The sequence below is a fragment of the Bicyclus anynana genome, chromosome 19, assembly GCF_947172395.1.
Source record: "Bicyclus anynana chromosome 19, ilBicAnyn1.1, whole genome shotgun sequence".
Taxonomy (NCBI): Eukaryota; Metazoa; Arthropoda; class Insecta; order Lepidoptera; family Nymphalidae; genus Bicyclus; species Bicyclus anynana.
In genome coordinates, this window is record NC_069101.1 from 862086 (window position 1) to 874394 (window position 12309).

The window sequence follows — 12309 nt, forward strand, 5'->3', positions numbered from 1 at the left end:
AACAAACATTCCATTCTAGCGGTTGAAATAAAATCGCTTTGCACAAGTATTGTAGTAAGGTTTATTATTATATTTATAGGATTTTAAACGCCTCTTTGGTCCAATGGTTAGCAACATTCTGAGAAGACTCGTGCTCCAGAGTAAGTCGAATATGGGTTAATAATGATGAGTTATCCACGTGTCTCGAAGAAAGCACGTTAAGCTTTGGTCGTGATCAATATCATTATAATTTCTGATAATAATGATCACTCATATCCTAAGGCCTAAGCGCGCAATCCCAACACCTATCCCTTGATGTTTTGTGATATACAAAGCGTACATAATTCGTAGTAAAAGGTTTACTACGAATTATGTACGCTGGACAAGCTTAGTCAAGAAGAGTCTTTTCTTTTATGAAATGTAAACCTAGACATATAGAAATGTCTACCAAAAACTAATTAAAAATGAGGGTATACCTCATTTTTACTTTGTTTCTTGGTAGACAGTGCACATCGAGTAAAGCTGAAGTCCTAAAGGTCCTAGTTTCATTTCTACATGAAACCTCTTACGTATAAACTTAAACACTGATTTGTTTTACACTGTTTTGTAGTCAAGAACCAACGCCATACTGTGTTTTCCATCAAAATAAGAAGTAGATATATTAATTGAAATAAATATGCGCGCAATATTCATTCACTTTAAGTTCTATCTGCTCGTACCAATAAATATAACATTTTCAAGTGTCAATATGTCCGCGTGCCAAAAGCTAAAGCAGTGTTCATTTCAAAGTCAGTTGGTACGTTTATAATTTTTTTTTATTTAATATTCTTTATTTGTACACCACATAATTAAGAAAACAAGCAAAACAGAAACATACGAAGAAGTAGAATACAAAAGGAAGCCTTATTACTTAGCGATCTCTTTCAGGCAACCGTATGCTTAGGAACCTTAGGGCTCATAATGAAATATCCACATGAAATGATTATTATTGTAATAATTTAGCTATTATCCTCAGAAAATCGACAAATACAAGCAAAAATGTCACCCAGATCCGAAAGAAAATTAATTGCAAGTATTTTTGTAGTCAACATCTCTTGAGAATACATCAATTTCGGAAATAAACGTAGGTAGGAGGGGATTTCCTGTTTGATCTCGAACATTTTGTTTCTTGGATTCTTCGGCTTTTCCCAGAGAATAACAAATACCTAGAAAGACATAGATTTTTTTTTTTAAAAAAGCTTGTTTGTGTTTTGATACGGTGTAACTTTACACTTGTTACGGTGTACTTGAAAAAACATAGTTATCTTGAAATCAAAGACGGGCACTCCAATGCACCTCCTGTTTTTATTGAATTCAAAATATGTAAACTATAATATATTATGAATATATTTACTTGAATACTAACGACCCACTGCAGGTTTCAGGTTGTACCAAACACTCTAATCTAATACGTGTTAGCCATGATACCCATAAAGATGTAGGTATAATTTAATTTCTATTTCAAAGAGAAATTAGAAATGGAGCATTGTACGCTAACCTTAACCTCCATTTGACGGGCATTCACAACAGGCGCAGCGCACCAACAAACAAGCACACTCAAGTGGCAAACAGAAATACACGCCGGAGCGCAGACATTTGCGGAGGCCATAGAGCGGCTAATAGGAACATTCTAATACTTAAACTAATGCCCATATAGGCAGAAAATATTATAGTGCAATAAGAGTGTATTATACTCTCTGTTTTCATTTCAACAATCGTTTTTTTTATTGGCTTAAAGTTAAGTAAATTTTGTTCACGGCTGTTAATTCCATAAAAATGCCGTTACGGTGCTCTAAAGCCTGCGGAAACACAGGTGTAGTCTCTGTGTCACTACCAATCTTCATCTTATTATCACATTCAAAGTATCAGAAGAGAGATCAAGGACAGGACAGGTAGTTTTACGTGCTCTCTAAAGCAGGAAGTTGCAATTACTTCGCCGGCTCCCCAAATATTTGATATTGATTGTTCTTGAAAGATAAACATTCTGAGGCATTTCACAGGCAAACCTAAGAATTTGTAGTAACTTAACGAGTTACAATTTCGTAGCTGTAAGTGAAGTGAAGCGGCATAAAACAATTAAATAAACATGACTGACTGTTTTATAGTTGCCTTTACACATCGTATTAGAGATTATTATGATTTGTGGTGGTGATTCTAGGGACAGTTACTTAATTTATTGAAAAAAAATTATATAACATAACTTTTGTTTATCGAATGCTAACGTCCTATCTGCTGCACAGTAATGTTTAAATATCTTGGCTGAAGGCACTCACCGCCTGCAAAACTGAAACTACTCATTCATATCTGTTATGAATACGTCATATTTGTCTCGGATACCGCGAAGAGCGAACCACTCACAAAAAAGCCAACATCTCGCGCCGTGTGAATGCTGGGATGCGTTACTTGTGTAAGATTTACGGATTTTTTAATTTTTTTCGTTATTTCAAGGTTATGTATTTTTTTTAGTTTTGACAACAGTTATTTGCGGTTTCATTTTGTTTCGTTCTTTGTGCTAAAGTGAAAGTGTCTCTTAGAGTAAAGTGAGAAACGGGAAACGCAGAAATAATTCGTTTTTAATGCGGAAGTTTAAGTCACAATTAATGAAAAACTTCAAAATTAATTTACAGTTTAGTTTACAAGCACTTTTACAATATGAGGTTAGTTTGTTAGTAGTGACTAGTGACTCTAACACCGTTTCGAAAGAAAGGATCTGCTGAGAAGATGGGGCAAAAAAGTCATACATAATAAAATGTTCTCTTAATCCGGCCGTTCTTAGTAGTCTAAGATCCGTATTAGAAACGACCTTCACCCATCTGTTTATTGGATGAAAAGCTTTTATACCTATACAATTTAGTATGTTAAAAAACATATTGCAAGTATGGTGCCTCAAAAACTCCTGGCTAAAGTATCATTCTTGATAGTTAATAATGGTTAATAATAGTTTGGCCAGGAAATTATCAGGAAACCTACTCGCAATATATTTTTGAACGTAGGTACTAAATCCTACTAATATTATAAACGGAAATGTTTGTATGGATGTATGTTTGTTATTTTTTAACGCTTTGTTGATTTGTCTGAAATTTGGAATGGAAATAGATTTTACTCTGGACTAACACATAGGCTACTTTTCATCTCGAAAAAATCCATGGTTTCCGCGGGATTTGTGAAAAACTGAATTCCACGCGGACGAAGTCGCGGGCGCCCGCTTGATTGATATAAAACACTTTTCATCCAATAAACAGATGGGTGAAGGTCGTTTCTAATACGGATCTTAGACTACTAAGAACGGATTTTGCGATAAGACTGGATTAAGGAGGTCCAAGGGCGGACGAAGTCGCAGTCGTCCGCTAGGTACTCATATGTATATGCGAACATTTAATAAATAAAGAAAGCATTTATCGCTGCGTCTGTATCTCAAACTCTGTGTTCATCCTTCCGCGTGGGAGAGGACTCGGTTGCAGTTATCAGAGAGTTAACAAATGTATATTTGCAGCAGAAGAGGCGCGCCAGGAACGATGTTCGCAATAAGGAGAACATCATCGAAGACTGCGAGGCGGGCCAGGAGCCGCCTGAAGATGAAGTGAAGACGAGCAAGGAGCTGTGCTATGAGATCAAACACTCTGACGTTATGGGGAGGTTTGTGCCTCTTACATGTAAAACATAGTTACACCAACCTTGCCCGCGTCTTACTACTCGCGTTCTTAGGTACTTGCCGACGCCTCGCGGTTTTGCTCGCGTCGTTTTTGTTCTTGTGAAAATACGGGGATAAAATATAGTGTATGATACTCACAGCTAATGTTGCTTTGTAGTGGTAAAAGAATTTTCAAAATCGGTTTAGGTTAGGTACAACAACACCACAAACTTTACCTCTTTATAACATTAGTTTAAATATAGACTTTATCAATTCTAGTATATCAGAAGACTGTCTGGAACTTATACCGTACACACCAATACCTCGTCATTAATATGTTTTGTGTCTTTTTCTGTACTTCCGACTGTCCGACAATGTTATTCGCAAAATAAACTTGTACCTGTTCCAAGTCTTTCCATTTTAGACTGCATCGTCTCTTAAAATATTCAGTCGAACCTGCAGACATTTGTTCAAAGTCCTTTTTATCAAATAAGTCCCCCAGACGCGGTGCTAATGTCTTAATTGCGCTCATTGTCATTTGATAATGGCGGTCTTATTGTCATTTGTGTAAGGCGCTGTCAATTTTAGTTCAGGTTTTTTATCCGCGCGGGTCTTCTTTCATGAAAAGGACTCTACTTGCGTTCAATATAACATCGATGCGTATTGCAGGTATATAGTAGCTACAAGGGCCATCAAACCTGGCGAGGTGATCATCGAGGCGCCCGCACTAGCCGTGGGCCCCTGCGCCGGCTGCGCGCTCATCTGCCTCGCCTGCTACCGCGAGCTGGAGGAGAACAACTTGAGCAAGTATGTTGGTGTGCTCTACATTAGATCCCAATCTACGGGATCAGGGATCAAAGATTGCAAGCAGAAAAGACCTGAGTCTTACCACAAGCTCTTCAAATATTAGCGATTACTTAATGTTTTGACATTTCGTGCCCTGAGGGCCATTAAGCTGATCGCAGGATTGTTTCATTAAGCGATTTTGGACGTCATCGACCATTTCTTTCACTCAATTTGTACCACTGACTGAGGTAACATCATTTACGCTCTTAAATAAGATGGAAACATATCATAATGGTTGTCTTGTGGTTAAATCAATTGAACGAAGTGTAAAGCATACCAGACATCTAGATAGTTTGAATGAAAATAGACGGTCGAATTAGTGCTAACAGTTTTTCAGAATAATTTTACTAAGAAAGAAATCTGATTTCACTTCGAAAGAAAGGACGTCAGTATAGAAACTCCTAAATTAAATTAAAATTCAGGAATAAACTAAATACTAATAGAAACATAAATACCGTTAAAATGAACCTTGGCACCTCCTTTGTTCCAAGATGCTCTGGCTGCCAGTGGCCGCTATGCAGCAGTTCCTGCTTTGGACTGAAGAGGCACACGGGACACTCCACGTACGAGTGTGAGGCACTCAAGGCCAACCCACCCGACTACAGCCGGCTGGAGGACTTGAAGGACTCCTACCAGGCACTTATGCCTTTGCGGTAAGTGTATGCGACTTGCAGTGTATTCTTCTTTTCTTTCAGGGAAGGTAAGTGGTTAGTTTTGTATAGACTTCTTTTGTATAACTTTAGCGAGGTGAAATAATTGTGCGGCACTCGCGATACAAGTATTTCGTAGCTAGGACTTTGCGGCGACCAACACTTCTTTTACGGGCAACTTTTCCCATCAAAATAAACTCCAGGAAGTCATACATCTTTCTGTTCAAAATTTTCTAAAAAAAATGGTTCTGTGACTCGTAATCCAGAAGCGTGAAATTGTGCATCCCGTTAAAATCAGGAAAGTCCCATACAGTCGTCAGAATGTTGAAATTGCAAGTGGAAGGCCACAAGAGGAAAGGAAGGCCAAATAAGAAATGGTGTGTGTGAAAGAGGACATCTGTGTAAGAGGAAAGTTGATTGATAGACGCGACTTCCGAGCACTATCTGAACTGCCGGAATCCAGCGTCTCCCTTGATATCGTTGGAACCCACTAGGACGAGGTCAACTAAAACTTTACCCTTCTTAAAAGACCTATAGTTTGCTACTACCAATAATGCGCCTCACAGCATACCATATTAAACCCACTCTTAACTTTTCTTTTCAGCTGTCTTCTTTTAAAAAAAGCAGATCCAGAGAAATGGGCAGCGCTCTCAGCCATGGAGGCCCACAACAGCATGCGGCGCGCGCGCGGCGACATCTTCCCCAACAACGAGCGCCATGTGGTGCAGCGGCTGCGGGGCTGGGGCTTGCAGTACGAGGACGACGAGATACACACCGTTTGCGGTATTCTAGAGGTATTACAGTGTCGACCGTCAAGTGCGAGTTTGTACCTATTCGATCGCGTAAAAGTAAACTGTTGAAACTGCGCCATCTAGTTATAAGAAGAGGAAACACATCTCTTGAGTAGTTGACTCTATTTCTGTTTGTTATAAATTCAAGTTTACGCTTTCGAACTGGTACATACAACGCGTACTCACCACACTGCTCTGTCAGCAATGGAAGCGAACAACGGTCCGGTTGAAAGATGCACATACTCGTCGTCGTTATCAACTCATATTCGGCTCACTGCTGACCTCGAGTCTCCTCTCAGAATGAAAGGGGTTAGGCCAATAGTCCACCACGCTGGCCCAATGCGGATTGGCAGACTTCACACACGCAGAGAATTAAGAAAATTCTCTGGTATGCAGGTTTCCTCACGATGTTTTCCTTCACCGTTTAAGACACGTGATATTTAATTTCTTAAAATGCACACAACTGAAAAGTTGGAGGTGCATGCCCCGGACCGGATTCGAATCCACACCCTCCGGAATCTGAGGCAGAGGTCATATCCACTGTAGGTAATAATAAAATGTTTGTCCAGGTGAACGCGTTTGAAGTGGGTGGCAGTGGTGCGAACGCGCGGGCTCTATACGATGCAGCATTCCTGCTGGCGCACGACTGCACACCGTCCACCACGCACACGGACGCCGAGCGCGCGCCCGCCAGGCCGCTCGCCGTGCGCGCCGCCGTGCCGCACGCGCCCGGCGACCTCATCACGCTGTGCTACGCTTACACCCTGCAGGTGACTGCCGCTGACTGCCTCAGACTAGCCACATACACTGCTGGCGCACGCACCCACCATACACACGGACACTGCGAATGAATGCCAGTTTAAAAAAGCGAGTGTTCTTTAGACCACACAACAGAAGTAAAACTTCCAAAAGCACCATCTATGAGCCTCAGGCATAACTGCATCGCAGTTCTTGAAGTGTACAAAAGGGATTGTTTCAAAGTTCTCTGAAACCGCCATCTACTGGTAGTTTAAAATAACAAATACGTTCCACTATGCATTTGCCATTTTAAAAGCACCATTCATAAAGTCTTGCTCGAAGACACCTTTCGTAACGCATTCACCAACTTACTCCTCAAGTCAAGAAGTTTTAGTTAAACCAACAAGATAAAGTACTTTGAGTAGTTCTATAAAAATTTAAGTGTACTTATAAGCGGTCGAATATGTATAAACTCGCACTAGAGAAACTGACTTCCTCGCCTTCCTCATCGAACAGTTTGGTCAATCGAGAGGTCGAAATAGAGAACAAAAAAAAAATTCTATTGTGATTTCTAGCTTTTTCTGTCAAAAATTCTTGGTGGCCGAAAACAACAGTAGGTCATCATCATCAACAGAATGTTCCTTCTCTCCAATAATAATATTTATGATGGACACGGTAGATTTTACACTACTACGAAGTTTCGATTTTCACATGACGAAAATTGTCTCACACTATTCTAACAAAAAATAAAACTATCATTCAAAACTTATTCTTATTCTTCATTTTCTTAGCGAGTGAATATAATTTATTAAAACAACGACGTTCAGTCCGTTTGTCCACTCAAGCAGAACTCAAGTTTTCATAAGAGCGTTTATTTAAAAACTGTTTCGCTCGTGTAAAGAATGAATTCTCATAATATTTAAAATGATTTATTTTGCACTGAATTTCCCTTATTCAACAGCCTACACTATACAGATATTTATAACAAAAACCGGGATTGACTGTTTAAACTCGCAGTAGACAACTCTGAGGGACATGATTGTACCACTACCAACTTCCCAAGTTCGAGCTGAGAATTTTTGGAAAAGTTGAAGTTACATAACCAAGACCGGTATCGAACCTATGCCCATTAGGCTATCAAGGCTCTGTCAGTTAAATGAAACTATTTTTAACCCCTGACATAAAAAGTGGGGTGTTTTATGTTTGACGTGTCGGTCTTGCGATTTCAATTTAGTTTTTTTTTGTATGATAGGTGATTTAGGGGCGAGTATACTTAGATTTGTTTGATGAAAGTCGGGGGGTTGAAAGTAGGTAAGAATAATCGAATATCTGCAAATATACTCGAGTAGTCTAAAATGAAAATGCACTGAAGGAGAACAGTGATGACTTAATAGTCATCACTGTTCTCCTCCTTCAGTCCTCCTACTTCAGTCTCTCAGTCAACTCTCGATTAGAGAGTGTAATGAATAATTTCATGCCGTTTTTATTACCAGGGCACATTGCGTCGTCGTGAGCACCTCAAGTTAAGCAAGTTCTTCGAGTGCACGTGCAAGCGCTGCTCCGACCCGACCGAGCTGGGCACGCACGCCAGCGCGTTCTGCTGCCCCAAGTGCGCGGGCCGCGTGCTGAGCAGCGCGCCGCTGGTGGCTGCTGCCCCGTGGCGCTGCGAGCGCTGCCCCTACGAGATGCCGGTCAGCGCCGTACAAGTACTACTCAAAAGGTGAGGCACTGAATGCTGTACTTATATATGACAAGTTAACCCTTGACTGCGATCTCACGCCCTAATACCTACTTTCAGTAGAAAATACATTATTATTATTATTTATTATTATATATTAGCCCAGGGCCTCCTCTCTCTCTCTCTAGTCGGTCCCTCATGACTGAGGATCGTGACCACCTTGGCGAGTCATCTTTTTGGTATACAATGCTCCTCCATCGAGTACGGTTTCTGGCCATTTGGACGGCACTGTTGCGTGCGTGCGCACAAAAGGTGCGGGCTCCTTGGTTTCCTTGAGAAGATCCGACCATCAAGTTGGAGATCTACCTCGTGGTCGTTTGCCTTCCACATTTCCCACCACAAACGTCATAATTACCAGGACTTTTTAAACGTCATAAGTAGGTATCAGTCGCTTTTAACGGTCTACTATTATAGGGCTGCGCCCTCTCACTGTAAAGTCAAATTCGTACCTCCGAGCTGAGAAGTTTCTTAGTTCGACTCTTTCTTGAACTAAACACTGGACCACCAGGCAGAGCATAAACCTCATTTGCCCGTAATTTATTCTGCATCCATAGGCAGGTAGGTAGGTACTCTTCAAACCCTCAACAATGCTTTTTCGACGAAAATATATTTAGCGCCACTCCCCGAACAAACTCTATCACAAAAATCTCTACCAACACCTCTTCGTTTCAGATTAACCGAAGAGTTTGAACAAATAGACGCCAACGACGTTCAAGGCTACGAGAGCTTCCTCACCAAGTACCGCAACGTGCTGGCAGACAGCCACTACCTGTGCCTCTCCGCCAAGCACTCGCTGAGCCAGCTGTACGGGAAGGTGACGGACTACATGATACACGAGATGCCGGAGGAGCAGCTGCAGCGGAAGGTGGAGATATGCCGCGACCTGATGAAAGTGTTCGACGTCATCGAGCCGGGATACTCCAGGTTACGAGGTAAAAATCAAAAGATCAAAATTCATTTCTTTACTTAGGGCTTAGTTTACAAGCACTTTAAAAACGTAAAGGTTGACTTTTGTAAAGACCCTATCACCGGTTCGGAAGGCACGTTAGGTAGTTAGTTAAGTATATCAGACTATTTCTCTCGTATATCCGCAACTGTTAGGCGTCTCGACGATCAATCTAGGCGACCGACAATCGCAAAAGAATTGATATTCCTTTAAATGGTCACAATATGAAAAAATAGGTAGGTCCTACCTACCTAATTTTTTCATGTTGTAACCATTTTTAGAAGATAATTTGTAGATCTACACTAAGACTAGAGAAAGAATAGAAAGAGAGAAATATAGAGTGTATCACATGGTGCAAATTCGGTTTAATAACTCATTAAAACTCGGTTTTTAGTTTTGCGCCACAACACGTGCAATTAGATGAAGAAAAATGTGATATATGTGAAATTGCTCCTGTGAAATAATAGTAAAATGTTTCAACTTTCAAGAGATTCAATAAGTTAACATGTGTCATTCTTTGTTGCAGGCATAACTCTGTACGAACTCCACGCGCCTCTCATGGTACTCACTACGAGGGACTTTGAAAAGAAAGCTATTACAAAAGACAGTTTACGAAATCGACTGAAAGAGGTGTGTATCTACAGACTACGAGTGTAGCCCACACAGTCACAATATCTAAAAATTTATACATTAACAATTCATATATATCCTGACTCCTGACACATAATATGACAGTATTTAGAACTTAGGAGCAACCTTTCTTTGACGATAACATTGACTGTGTGCGGGCTCTCTAGGAAATACATAAGAAGTACTAAGAGTACAATTTGTCGTTTATACACGCTTGCTAATGTTTTGTCGGTAATTAGATGAGCCGTGATAGCCCAGTGGATATGACCTCTGCCTCCGATTCCGGAGGCTGTGGGTTCGAATCCGGTTTGCATCCGGGGCATGCACCACCAACTTTTCAGTTGCAGTGTGCATTTTAAGAAATTAAATATCACGTGTCTCAAACGGTGAAAGAAAAACATCGTGAAGAAACCTGCTTACCAGAAAATTTTCTCAATTATCTGCGTTTGTGACGTCTGCCAATCCGCATTGGGCCAGCGTGGTGGACTATTGGTCTAACCCCTCTCATTTTGATAGGAGACTTGAGCTCAGCAGTGAGCCGAATATGGGTTGATAATGATAATGATGATGATAGCAACTAGTCTACTCAGGCTAGTTACATGTATAACATGTATGATTTGGTGTCAGATCGTGGGCTACCTGAGCCAGTCGGCCCTGATCCTGAGCTTCGAGCCGCGCCATACGCCCGAGGGTCTAATGGCGGGAGCGGCCAGCGACGCGCTGCGCAAGATCAAGACCTGGGAGCAGATCATCGGCAAGATATCCTGAGCCTCCGACCTGTCCGCAGCAGATAGTGTGACATTCGGTTGTTAACTCATAGACTAATATATCAGTGACGATGTTTTTATAACTCTATACTGTGAATCTCGTATAAATATCTATGCTGTTTTACATACAGTCTATATGCTCGCAACACAATTGTTCTATTTTTCGGCTACGGCGGCTAATTTCATGGGGGATAACCATGTACGCAGGTGACATTTTGTGCACTCTCTTTTCCCTCATTCCCATAGTTCAATGGGACGGCAGACTGACACAACGGGTGAGAGATAAGGCGCAAGACCGACGACTTTACGTGCTCTCCGAGTCACGGGGGTGTGCTAACACCGCCAACTTCCCAACTCTAGGCTGTAAGATTTTTCTTCCCCAGTAACGTTTTTTTTGTCGGCCTGGCCCGGGATTCTGTACCATCTAACCACCATAGATAATGGGAGATAGAGATGACTTCGAGTTATAATAACATCGTTGCAAAATAGATGTACAGTCTTGTACTATCATGTATTCTGTGGTAGGTACAGTACAGTAATGTTCTGTAATAATAAAAACTCGCTAACATGTTTCAAATTCCCCTCTATCTATCTTTGTCTATAGTATTGTGTTAGTTAGGAATAGAGACAATTTCGAGACTCTCATTTAAATCGAGTTATAAAAACTTCGTTATAGAACAGCGCTAGTTTTCAAGAATCAACATCTGTCTGTAATTCGTCGGAGAGTTACTTTGATCTGATTTCTTCTCAAAATAAAGAAAAACATGAAAACTTTTGAATTTTCAATTTTATTTTAAGTTGCTCACCGACAAGTTGCTGATACCTACATATGTTATGAAAACGGATGTATAACACTAAGAAAAATTTTTATTAACAGAAAAAAAATGGGAAAGACGTAATTAATTTTTATTTAAAAAATATTGTACAAACTAATTAGAGATACCTACTGATGATGTAATGTAGTAATGTATAAAAACTTTAACAATACTTACTTTTATATAAATTAACATAATAGGTAATAATATAACAAAAACAAAAAAGTATTATAATTTCTTTATTTAATTTTATATTGTAATTCATTCCTTGAAAAAGACATTGAAATTATATCAGATATTTTTGCGCAACATATTTCTATATTATTTAAATATATTGAACTGTCCTTTTACAACTACTTGAACAATAAATAAAACTTGTTAATTATTAATTAATTATTAAAATTCATAGACAAAATATACTGACAACATAAATACATTTACTTAATAAATTAATATTTACATGTAAAAATTTGTTTTCATTTTAAACTACTTGTGTCCCGAAGTTTGAACCTCGTAGACCAGATTTCTGTCGAGATATCGGAATAATAAGTGGTTTAAGTGCCACGTAGATATCTAAACCCAATGATTTTGTACTAAGTACATATATATATATATTGGACATCAAGGATCAATTGAAGAACTAAGACCACTTTTAACAAAGATCTTCAACGAAACTCCTTATACCGGCAGCTTTCCAAAGCAATGGGCAGAATCACACATAATAATCCTACTTATGAAA

At 39.8% G+C, this 12309-nt stretch overlaps 1 protein-coding gene across 6 annotated transcripts in view; it reads left to right on the forward strand.

Moving 5' to 3' along the window:
- The window catches only part of LOC112053104 (SET domain-containing protein SmydA-8-like), a 35762-nt gene extending 24158 nt beyond the window's left edge, over nucleotides 1–11604 (forward strand). For 3 of the 6 annotated variants that reach the window (XM_024092399.2, XM_052887289.1, XM_024092398.2), the window contains exons 3-11: nucleotides 3512–3654; nucleotides 4319–4456; nucleotides 4987–5148; nucleotides 5750–5939; nucleotides 6506–6706; nucleotides 8168–8394; nucleotides 9085–9344; nucleotides 9885–9988; nucleotides 10616–11604. In XM_024092399.2, coding sequence (XP_023948167.2) covers nucleotides 3512–3654; nucleotides 4319–4456; nucleotides 4987–5148; nucleotides 5750–5939; nucleotides 6506–6706; nucleotides 8168–8394; nucleotides 9085–9344; nucleotides 9885–9988; nucleotides 10616–10756 — 1566 coding nt within the window. In that variant the 3' untranslated portion in view covers nucleotides 10757–11604. Of the gene's footprint in view, nucleotides 1–2252; nucleotides 2426–3511; nucleotides 3655–4318; nucleotides 4457–4986; nucleotides 5149–5749; nucleotides 5940–6505; nucleotides 6707–8167; nucleotides 8395–9084; nucleotides 9345–9884; nucleotides 9989–10615 lie in introns of those variants that run through there. The other 3 variants (XM_024092401.2, XM_024092400.2, XM_024092402.2) reach the window with 2 other exon arrangements.
- Nucleotides 11605–12309: the final 705 nt, after the last annotated feature.